General features: G+C 46.0%; 1 protein-coding gene across 1 annotated transcript in view; it reads right to left on the bottom strand.

Moving 5' to 3' along the window:
* Window positions 1-12,840, bottom strand: part of LOC311242067 (formin-2-like) — a gene marked incomplete at its 5' end in the record, with an annotated part of 151,592 nt that overhangs the window by 9,798 nt on the left and 128,954 nt on the right. The window contains 2 exons of the mRNA XM_084331018.1: window positions 972-1,121; window positions 5,245-5,296. Coding sequence (XP_084187144.1) covers window positions 972-1,121; window positions 5,245-5,296 — 202 coding nt within the window. The remainder of the gene's footprint in view (window positions 1-971; window positions 1,122-5,244; window positions 5,297-12,840) is intronic.

The raw sequence follows: 12,840 nt of genomic DNA, 5'->3' as shown, positions 1-12,840 counted from the left end.
CACCTCCCCTCCTGTCTACCTGTGTAACCCCTCCCCTCCTGACTACCTGTAACACCTCCCCTCCTGTCTACCTGTAACACCTCCCCTCCTGTCTACCTGTCTAACACCTCCCCTCCTGACTACCTGTAACACCTCCCCTCCTGACTACCTGTAACACCTCCCCTCCTGTCTACCTGTGTAACACCTCCCCTCCTGTCTACTTGTGTAACACCTCCCCTCCTGTCTACCTGTAACACCTCCCTCCTGTCTACCTGTAACACCTCCCTCCTGTCTACCTGTAACACATCCCTCCTATCTACCTGTGTAACACCTCCCTCCTGTCTACCTGTGTAACACCTCCCTCCTGTCTACCTGTGTAACACCTCCCCTCCTGTCTACCTGTAACACCTCCCCTCCTGTCTACCGGTAACACCTCCCCTCCCCCCTCCTGTGTAACCCCTCCCCTCCACCATCACACCCCTCCTCCCCCCTTCCGGTCACCCTACCTCACCTTTCCCCTCCCAACCTGTATATGTGACAATGTCCCTCGAGGAGCTCACTCGGGGTCCCGCAGCCAGAGATTCGGTTGAGTCCTCTACCAAACTAAATAGTACTCGATACTCTGTTTTAGCGAATACATTAGTAACAACTAGGGATGTTCGATATTGGCTTTTTTAGCGATATACCGATATTGTCCAACTCTTAATTTCCGATATGATATATGCGCCGTGGGTTTTTTTTTACTGGCAGAGAACTGCGATTTGCGGCTTTACGTTTTATTGTCCATTAGTTATGTATTTATATCGTCTGGCATCGCGATTCGCCCGTTCAAATTTTTTTTCATTCGCTTTTTGTTATTTTACTGTATTTGTGTTTTGGCACGATGGAGAGCAACGCAGAGTAACACCGGTATCACCGACCAGCGTGGCGAGGCGAGGACCAAGCAACCAACCAAACAGAGTGAGCTATAGAGCTGCTGGTCGCAGCTGTACCTCTCCTGAAGGATGGCCTTGTTCTCCTTCTTCCACTGGTCTTTAAAGTCAGAGGAGAACTCGTGCCACACAGAGAAGAAGGTGTTGGGAGAGACCTCCTTCTCGCCCGACTTGGCCTTCACGGAGTAGAACACGGACAGCTCCAGGAACCTGTGGAGGAGAGATGTTACGGAGATGTTCTTAAAGAGGCCGTCTCGCCTGAAAAACAGTTCGATGAAACCTCAATGTATTTTGCCAGTTAAGTGACTGAGCTCTTTAATAGTAGGAATAACACTAAACAAACAGGGTCAATGTGTGTTATAAGCGTGACGGAGCAAATACAGGTATATCTTCATATTACGTTACCATTGACTGAAGGAGTGCTCGTTGTTTTGTCAATGTAACATAATTAGGAGACGATAGCCAAAGTAACCAACAAAAGATATTTAATTATATTTACCATGGTTTGTAAAAAAAGGAGTAACAAATTAACGACAAACAAAACACAGAACTGTACAAACAGGATCAGCATCTCACACAGGGGAGAACAGAACAGTTATACACAAGGGGATGACGAGGCAAGACACACCTGGGTTGATTACTTAATGGATACACCTGGGAGGGAAACTACAAGACCAGGACAGGGAACTACAACTAGACATAACACATCACACACTGGGAACACCTGATCAGGGTACAAACACACCCCACATATAACACTTCACAATGCATATGAAATAGAATGCTATGAATGCTAGAAATAACCAACTATCCTACTGTTGACCCCACTAGCATGTCTCCATAGCAACTATCCTACTGTTGACCCCACTAGCATGTCTCCATAGCAACTATCCTACTGTTGACCCCACTAGCATGTCTCCATAGCAACTATCCTACTGTTGACCCCACTAGCATGTCTCCATAGCAACTATCCTACTGTTGACCCCACTAGCATGTCTCCATAGCAACTATCCTACTGTTGACCCCACTAGCATGTATCCATAGCAACTATCCTACTGTTGACCCCACTAGCATGTCCCCTACTATCCTACTGTTGACCCCACTAGCATGTCTCCATAGCAACTATCCTACTGTTGACCCCACTAGCATGTCTCCATACCAACTATCCTACTGTTGACCCCACTAGCATGTCTCCATAGCAACTATCCTACTGTTGACCCCACTAGCATGTCTCCATAGCAACTATCCTACTGTTGACCCCACTAGCATGTCTCCATAGCAACTATCCTACTGTTGACCCCACTAGCATGTCTCCATAGCAACTATCCTACTGTTGACCCCACTAGCATGTCTCCATAGCAACTATCCTACTGTTGACCCCACTAGCATGTCTCCATAGCAACTATCCTACTGTTGACCCCACTAGCATGTCTCCATAGCAACTATCCTACTGTTGACCCCACTAGCATGTCTCCATAGCAACTATCCTACTGTTGACCCCACTAGCAAGTTTCAAGTTTCAAGTTTCTTTAATAGTTGTCATACAGAAGTACAGAATACTTTTATACAAAATGCTTCTTACTGTTGCGCTCCAGAGACTGTGCAAGACAAGATAAGTATGAAATAAAATAACATAGTAAAATTAGAAGTAAAAAAAATGAGGTCACAGTGTTCAGTTTAGACATATGTACAATGTTCGATGCAGAATAGACGTAGTTACCATACAATATACAATACTGTGCAGTGTACTAATATACAATACTATATAGTGCAAGGCAGAAATGGAGAAATGGGACGAGGTGCAATTTAGGTACAATTCACAGTAGGTGTACGAGTTGTAGTGCAAATCCTTTATCAATAAATATAAAGTGTAAGTGTGTTTGTGTGATCTAAAGTGTGGAGAGACACACGACATGTCTCCATACCAACTATCCTACTGTTGACCCCACTAGCATGTCTCCATAGCAACTATCCTACTGTTGACCCCACTAGCATGTCTCCATAGCAACTATCCTACTGTTGACCCCACTAGCATGTCTCCATAGCAACTATCCTACTGTTGACCCCACTAGCATGTCCCCTACTATCCTACTGTTGACCCCACTAGCATGTCTCCATACCAACTATCCTACTGTTGACCCCACTAGCATGTCTCCATACCAACTATCCTACTGTTGACCCCACTAGCATGTCTCCATAGCAACTATCCTACTGTTGACCCCACTAGCATGTCTCCATACCAACTATCCTACTGTTGACCCCACTAGCATGTCTCCTACTATCCTACTGTTGACCCCACTAGCATGTCTCCATAGCAACTATCCTACTGTTGACCCCACTAGCATGTCTCCATACCAACTATCCTACTGTTGACCCCACTAGCATGTCTCCATAGCAACTATCCTACTGTTGACCCCACTAGCATGTCTCCTACTATCCTACTGTTGACCCCACTAGCATGTCTCCATAGCAACTATCCTACTGTTGACCCCACTAGCATGTCTCCATACCAACTATCCTACTGTTGACCCCACTAGCATGTCTCCATAGCAACTATCCTACTGTTGACCCCACTAGCATGTCTCCTACTATCCTACTGTTGACCCCACTAGCATGTCTCCATACCTACTATCCTACTGTTGACCCCACTAGCATGTCCCCTACTATCCTACTGTTGACCCCACTAGCATGTCTCCATAGCAACTATCCTACTGTTGACCCCACTAGCATGTCTCCATAGCAACTATCCTACTGTTGACCCCACTAGCATGTATCCATAGCAACTATCCTACTGTTGACCCCACTAGCATGTCCCCTACTATCCTACTGTTGACCCCACTAGCATGTCTCCATAGCAACTATCCTACTGTTGACCCCACTAGCATGTCTCCATACCAACTATCCTACTGTTGACCCCACTAGCATGTCTCCATACCAACTATCCTACTGTTGACCCCACTAGCATGTCTCCATAGCAACTATCCTACTGTTGACCCCACTAGCATGTCTCCATAGCAACTATCCTACTGTTGACCCCACTAGCATGTCTCCATAGCAACTATCCTACTGTTGACCCCACTAGCATGTCTCCATAGCAACTATCCTACTGTTGACCCCACTAGCATGTCTCCATAGCAACTATCCTACTGTTGACCCCACTAGCATGTCTCCATAGCAACTATCCTACTGTTGACCCCACTAGCATGTCTCCATAGCAACTATCCTACTGTTGACCCCACTAGCAAGTTTCAAGTTTCAAGTTTCTTTAATAGTTGTCATACAGAAGTACAGAATACTTTTATACAAAATGCTTCTTACTGTTGCGCTCCAGAGACTGTGCAAGACAAGATAAGTATGAAATAAAATAACATAGTAAAATTAGAAGTAAAAAAAATGAGGTCACAGTGTTCAGTTTAGACATATGTACAATGTTCGATGCAGAATAGACGTAGTTACCATACAATATACAATACTGTGCAGTGTACTAATATACAATACTATATAGTGCAAGGCAGAAATGGAGAAATGGGACGAGGTGCAATTTAGGTACAATTCACAGTAGGTGTACGAGTTGTAGTGCAAATCCTTTATCAATAAATATAAAGTGTAAGTGTGTTTGTGTGATCTAAAGTGTGGAGAGACACACGACATGTCTCCATACCAACTATCCTACTGTTGACCCCACTAGCATGTCTCCATACCAACTATCCTACTGTTGACCCCACTAGCATGTCTCCATAGCAACTATCCTACTGTTGACCCCACTAGCATGTCTCCATAGCAACTATCCTACTGTTGACCCCACTAGCATGTCTCCATACCAACTATCCTACTGTTGACCCCACTAGCATGTCCCCTACTATCCTACTGTTGACCCCACTAGCATGTCTCCATAGCAACTATCCTACTGTTGACCCCACTAGCATGTCTCCATAGCAACTATCCTACTGTTGACCCCACTAGCATGTCTCCTACTATCCTACTGTTGACCCCACTAGCATGTCTCCATACCAACTATCCTACTGTTGACCCCACTAGCATGTCTCCATAGCAACTATCCTACTGTTGACCCCACTAGCATGTCTCCATAGCAACTATCCTACTGTTGACCCCACTAGCATGTCTCCATACCAACTATCCTACTGTTGACCCCACTAGCATGTCTCCATACCTACTATCCTACTGTTGACCCCACTAGCATGTCTCCTACTATCCTACTGTTGAGACCAACCCCTCCAGCATGTATTCACACCCGTGTTGCTGGTGTCCACCTGATGCCAGTACAGTGGGACATTAGTATGTGGCTTGGCGTTGTATCGGAGGTCGTTCTTACGTCTTGTGCGTGCTGCTGAGCTGAGCGTCCTGCGTCGCCAGGTCAGTCTGAGCTGCAACACAAACACACAGGAAACATGTTCAACATCATAATAACCTGGCAGTGTTATGAGTCACCAGCAGCATTATAAAGAGTCAACGGTATTATAAAGAGTCAACGGTATTATAATAAGTCATCAACAGTATTATAAAGAGTCAACAGTGTTATGAGTCACCAGCAGCATTATAAAGAGTCAACAGTATTATAAAGAGTCACCAACAATATTATGATGAGTCAACAACAGTATTATGATGAGTCATCAACAGTATTATGATGAGTCATCAACATTGAAAAGCATCAAACAGAATTGTTATCAAAGTGATTCATGTGATTTTATTTGACATATATATTAGATAGTAATTAAACAACATACAGATTGATTTAGTTAATGAAACCAGTATTGGAATGAAAATCTTGTGATATACAGCTCAAAATGAATCTGTGTGTGTGTGTGAGAGTGTGTGTGTATTGTATAAGAGAGAGTATGTGTGCATGTGACACACACAGCTGGTGCCATTTTGGAATCTGTGTGTGTGTGGTCGTGTGTGTGTGTGTAATGTGTACGTGTGATGAATTGAAAATGGGGGACCCTGATGTAAACAAGACGAAAGTCTTTCTCTGGTCTGCATCCCCTTAACAATTGTATGTATTGAGCTGTACTGTACTGTACCCATTCTGCAATCTGTTAATAAACGTTTCAATCAATCAATCAATCTCCAGCTCTCTCTAGTCAGCTATCCGGATCCATAGCCATAACAGTGTGAACATTATGATCACATACCAGTCACACACTCACGCACAACTGAATAATCAATCCCAGTGCAGGCGAGGAAACCATGTGAGGAATCTTGGGAACTAATATCTGCTGCCGTTTTACTGCCAATGAAATACAAGTGCTGGTTCTGTAGGGTCTCTGTGGTGGTAGGTGAGTGGTTAGACCTCTACACTACCCAGACTAGACCTCTACACTACCCAGCCACACCTAGTCCTTAGACCTCTGCACTACCCAGACTAGACCTCTACACTACCCAGACACACCTAGTGCTTAGACCTCTACACTACCCAGACTAGACCTCTACACTACCCAGACTAGACATCTACACTACCCAGACACACCTAGTGCTTAGACCTCTACACTACCGAGACACACGTAGTGCTTAGACCTCTACACTACCCAGCTGCTCCTAGTGCTTAGACCTCTACACTACCCAGCTGCTCCTAGTGCTTAGACCTCTACACTACCCAGCTGCTCCTAGTGGTTAGACCTCTACACTACCCAGCTGCTCCTAGTGCTTAGACCTCTACACTACCCAGCCGCTCCTAGTGCTTAGACCTCTACACTACCCAGCCACCTCTAGTGGTTAGACCTCTACACTACCCAGCCACACCTAGTGCTTAGACCTCTACACTACCCAGCCACCTCTAGTGGTTAGACCTCTACACTACCGAGACACACGTAGTGCTTAGACCTCTACACTACCCAGCCACCTCTAGTGGTTAGACCTCTACACTACCCAGCCACACCTAGTGGTTAGACCTCTACACTACCCAGCCACACCTAGTGGTTAGACCTCTACACTACCCAGCCACCTCTAGTGGTTAGACCTCTACACTACCCAGCCACCTCTAGTGGTTAGACCTCTACACTACCCAGCCACACCTAGTGCTTAGACCTCTACACTACCCAGCCACCTCTAGTGGTTAGACCTCTACACTACCCAGCCACACCTAGTGCTTAGACCTCTACACTAGTACCCAGCCACACCTAGTGCTTAGACCTCTACACTACCCAGCCACACCTAGTGGTTAGACCTCTACACTACCCAGCCACCTCTAGTGCTTAGACCTCTACACTACCCAGCCACACCTAGTGCTTAGACCTCTACACTACCCAGACACCCCAGTGCTTAGACCTCTACACTACCCAGCTGCTCCTAGTGCTTAGACCTCTACACTACCCAGCTGCTCCTAGTGCTTAGACCTCTACACTACCCAGACACCCCAGTGCTCAGACCTCTACACTACCCAGACACCCCAGTGCTCAGACCTCTACACTACCCAGACACCCCAGTGCTCAGACCTCTACACTACCCAGACACCTCTAGTGCTAGACCTCTACACTACCCAGACACACCCCACCAGAGAACTGCCTGCTGTCACTCAACACATCAAACAATTCATTTGTGGTGCTCAAAATAGCCAAAACATTTGAAAGACTGTATGACAGTTACTCAAGATAATCCACAGAACCTGTTGTGAACAGTTTCATGCAGGAACAATTTTCTATCAAACTACACCCACCATATATTACTATGAGTGCTCATTATAGAGTCATATACCGGAGAACAGATGAATCACTGTCAACACAATAGTAACCATGCCTTCACGTGATTCAGAGTGTCGACCTTTACAATAGTAATTATACAAGATCAGGACAATAAATCTCACCATTAAACAGGAAATGGCTAAATATGCCTCGTTTTATAAATGTGTATTGATAACATAGTGCTGTAATAAAATGTTCTAATAAATATGCATGATCAAGTTCAACAACGTGTGCTTTGATATTCCTTAACTTCTTAACTGGGGCCCAGAAAAGTGGCCATTTTTAAACTTGAACTTGACTGCATACTTTTTTTGCAAACCAAAATACTACACTTTATACTTATAGCATGAGCCTGATGTCTTTTGAAAGAGAACATTATGAAGTTTCTGATACAATAAAGTAAATTCACTTTTAGTGCTAATGAAATAGAGTAACATAGGTCTGAACTCGAGTTGAACTTGAACTTGTGTACTCACATTTTTCTGTAGTAGTTGCAATATCCAAATGCATTTTTCCTGATGGCTGAATAAACACTGTGGGTCCATAGCCTGAAGTCTTGTATAGTACATGCAGTCTCATAGACTCCAATGCATTCCGCGTTTTTTTCTCTTCCTGTTTTCGCTCGTGACCTTTCACCTAGATCCCTGATTCGCTCATCCCCACGTGGGATATCATTGGAAAGCCACACTCATTTGTTACAAGTTCAACCCTGTCCAACAATTTCCGAGATCGCCAAATGATTGACGGAGTGACCACAGGAGTCACGGGTGGTATTCGAAAAAAAGAAAAGTCTGCCGTGTTCTGTACGCTGAATTTTGTCGCCTGAAACGGCAATCGACGGGCAACAAATAGGGCTTTAATTCGATATATATTGCATACAAAAATATGCACACCAGGGCGGTCAAGTGGCGTAGCGGAGATTGCGCTCGTCACCAACACAGGAGATGCTGGGTTCGAGCCCAGCTCTCTGCGTTGTCACCAGCTTGGCTGGCCGTTCACACTAATACAATTGGCAGTATTAGGGGGTGGGGAAGCTGGCGGGTGGGAATCTGGCGTTGTGGACAGCAACGCCTACAGGTCAGGTCTCGGCGCTTGCTAAGCGGGGCAGGACTTGGTGGAGATAGCGTGCCCTCCCACGCGTTACACTTCACCAATGAAAGTCCTCGCTGCCAAGTGAAAAGACATCACTGGCTGTCGGCGCACGTCTCGGAGGAAGCGTGCGATAGACTCGGGACGCCCTTGTACCGACTCGTAGGAGAACATGCATACAGCATCCAGGTAGGGGAGGGGGGGAAATTGGCACAACAACTAATTGGGACGGGGAGAAAAATCGGAGAAAATCAGAAACAGAAAAAAATTATAAAATAAAATATGCACACCGAGCCGCTAGAGGTCGCCAAAGTGGCGTGTCGCGCCGCGCCGGTGGGCAAAACATCCTCAAAACGTCCCAGGGCCGGGTCAGTGCCAGAGGTTAATTCCATGTTGAAATTACGCGATACAGTGCGGCTGAGTGGCACAGTGGGCAAGGCGCTCACCACTAACGCAGGAGATGCTGGTATCGAGCAGCGTTGCTACCGGCTTGGCCGGCCGTCATACTAACAATTGGCAGTGTTAGAGGGTGGGAAAGCTGGTGGGTGGGGATTGGACAGCGACTCCTACAGGTCGGTTGGATGATGCCGGTGCGGCGGAAACAGGAGGTATCAGGGGCAGCGTGAGCCTCCCACGCGTTACTCCTCGCCACAGAGTTCGAGCTGCTGCGGTGAAAAGATGCGACAGGCTGCCTCCTCGTGTACCGGAGGGGACACGTGATGCAAGGCTTCTATCCTCACTACAGCCGACCAGTGGGAGGCATAGTCTAGCAACGTTCAAGACAGGGGAGGGAAGGATTGGAAATAAGAAAATTGGGATCGGAGAAATAGAAAAGAGAAAAAGTGGATAAAAATATATATATATATAAAAAGAATAATGATTAGGGGCGCCCTCGTGGTGCATACCATAGTGCCTCGCGCACCTACGCGGCCGACCCGTCGTTATTTGTTGCATGTCCTCCCCACCTCTCCTCCCGTTCGCCCTCTCCTCTGTCGGTCCTGCGTGACCAATAAAGCTGTAAAAATGCTAAAAAAATATATATATATATATTACCCAATACATTAACACATTGGACGCCAGAGGGCGCTATGGGCATTGGGCCGTTGCATGCCAGCGCTTTGTTCAATGGAGAGAATGCCGTGTTTGCGAGTGCTTAAAATATATTAAATATTATAGCTATGGATCTAATAACGCTGTCGATTGTCAGTGAGTTCCTTCTGGTCAACATGCAAAAAACAGATTGTTTTTTCATCCGTACATTTCCGTTTTATACCGTGGTAAAAATAGGAGTAGTTTGGGTGATTCTGAGTAATCACAGGAAGAGACGCGAAAATAGCCCTTTAGTGAAATCCAGTTATCACATTGTAATTTTTCGCCTGATTATCTAATCTTCCTGAAATCAATGCTAGATTATCATTATTATGTTTCCTCATGCACCCATGAAATGGGGCTTGGAGGGGGGTCGCCCCATCCGTGCTGTGATGTGACCAACGGTAGACAGTCCACACAGACAGCTTCGATCGTGGGAGAAAAAAAAAATCAGATCAACGCAAGATTGGATATATAGTGTCCTTACCTTGTCTCTGATGTAATGGGAAAAAAAAATTCCAATTATCTGATCGCCATTCCAAGTACTGGTCGTGGAGGTCTGTCCCACGTTATCCGGCATTGCATATAATAATACATCCATTTTATATAGCGCTTTTCCAGGTGCTCAAAGACGCTTTACATGGGTAGAAGGGACAAAACTATGGCAAAACTAAAACAGAACAAAATAATACATGCCAAAATAAAATAAAACTTAAATTAAAGGTCAAAAGCGAGATTGAAAAGGTGGCTTTTGAGGGCTGATTTAAAAGATGTCAGCGTATTTGCATCACGGATATGGCTGGGGAGGGCATTCCAGAGGGAGGGGGCAGCAGCAGCAAAGGCCCTGTCGCTCCAGGTCCGGAGCTTGGTCGTGGGAGGTGTTAGGAGGTTGGCATCAGCAGACCTAAGGCGACGGGTGGGCGTGTGACGGTGGAGGAGGTCAGACAGGTAGGGAGGGGCAAGGTTGTTGAGGGCTTTAAATGTGATGAGAAGTATTTTAAATTGTATCCTGTATTTGATCGGAAGCCAATGGAGGTTGTGGAGGACAGGGGTGATGTGATCAGAGCGACGGGTGGAGGTGAGCATGCGGGCAGCAGAGTTTGACATATTGGAGTTTATTGAGGATAGTGTTTGGTGAGCCGTAGAGGATGCTGTTACAGTAATCCAGTCTTGATGAAATGAATGCATGAACCAGTGTTTCAGTAGCGGAGAGTGATAGGGAGGGGCGGAGACGAGCAATGTTTGGTTATGTGGTTCACATGGGGGAGGAAAGAAAGGGTGGAGTCCAGGATGATGCCAAGGTTACGGACGTGTGTGGAGGGGGTGACTGAGTGAGTGACTGAGTGAGTGAGTGAGTGAGTGAGTGAGTGAGTGAGTGAGTGAGTGAGTGAGTGAGTGAGTGAGAGAAAGGGGGGCAGGCAGAGAGAGAAAGAGACAGCCAGAGTGACAGAGAGAGTAAATGTTAGGTACCGTACTTTTCGCACTATAAGCCGCACCTGAATATAAGCCGCAGCAGCTCAATTGAATGATGTGTACATATATAAGCCGCACTGGACTATAAGCCGGAGGTGTTTTAATGTTTAATTACCATAATGTAAGGGTTCGTGCACAGAGGGGATTGTCGGGAAAGAGATAGCTGTTTGAGGAAGCTCCCATTTATTAACATTTTTGTTTAAACAGTAACGGTAGCTAGGTACTAACGATAGGTACTTAGCCAACACTAGGTAGCTACTAACGTTAGCTCATGGAACGATAGAGCCAACACTAGGTAGCTACTAACGTTAGCTCATGGAACGATAGAGCCAACACTAGGTAGCTACTAACGTTAGCTCACGGAACGATAGAGCCAACACTAGGTAGCTACTAACGTTAGCTCACGGAACGATAGAGCCAACACTAGGTAGCTACTAACGTTAGCTCACGGAACGATAGAGCCAACACTAGGTAGCTACTAACGTTAGCTCACGGAACGATAGAGCCAACACTAGGTAGCTACTAACGTTAGCTCACGGAACGATAGAGCCAACACTAGGTAGCTACTAACGTTAGCTCACGGAACGATAGAGCCAACACTAGGTAGCTACTAACGTTAGCTCACGGAACGATAGAGCCAACACTAGGTAGCTACTAACGTTAGCTCAAGGAACGATAGAGCCAACACTAGGTAGCTACTAACGTTAGCTCACGGAACGATAGCTACTTAGCCAACACTAGCCAACTACTGCGAAATCGAATGCCAAACTGATGTAAGAGGACAATCGAAATATGGTCACCCTAAAATAAACACAAAGCAGTGGTGGTCGTTAAGAGGTGGAGATGTTTACTCTCAGGTCAGAATGCCCTGCCAAGTCTAACCACCATGTGGATTATTAGGAGGAAATCTACCACACTGTGTGTGTGTGTGTGTGTGTGTGTGTGTGTGTGTGTGTGTGTGTGTGTGTGTGTGTGTGTGTGTGTGTGTGTGTGAGTGAGTGAGTGAGTGAGTGAGTGAGTGAGTGAGTGAGTGAGTGAGTGAGTGAGTGAGTGAGTGAGAGGAGAGAGAGCAAGAGAGAAAGAGACAGAGAGAGGAAGAGACAGCGAGAGGAAGAGACAGAGAGAGGAAGAGACAGAGAGAGAGACAGAGAGAGACAGAGAGAGAAAGAGACAGAGAGAAAGAGACAGAGAGGAAGAGACAGAGCAGAGAGACAGAGACAGAGAGAGGAAGAGACAGAGAGAGGAAGAGACAGAGAGAGGAAGAGACAGAGAGAGGAAGAGACAGAGAGAGAGAGACAGAGAGAGGAAGAGACAGAGAGAGACAGAGAGAGAAAGAGACAGAGAGGAAGAGACAGAGCAGAGAGACAGAGAGATACAGAGACAGAGAGACAGAGATACAGAGACAGAGAGAGGAAGAGACAGAGAGAGAGAGACAGAGATACAGAGACAGAGAGAAGAAGAGACAGAGATACAGAGACAGAGAGAGGAAGAGACAGAGAGATACAGAGAGGAAGAGACAGAGAGAGGAAGAGACAGAGAGACAGAGAGATACAGAGACAGATAGATACAGAGACAGAGAG

This window comes from Notolepis coatsorum (genome assembly GCF_963971535.1).
Source record: "Notolepis coatsorum genome assembly, chromosome: 15".
NCBI lineage: Eukaryota > Metazoa > Chordata > Actinopteri > Aulopiformes > Paralepididae > Notolepis > Notolepis coatsorum.
Note: the sequence above shows the minus strand (reverse complement) of the source record. Positions and strands in the feature narration are given on the sequence as shown.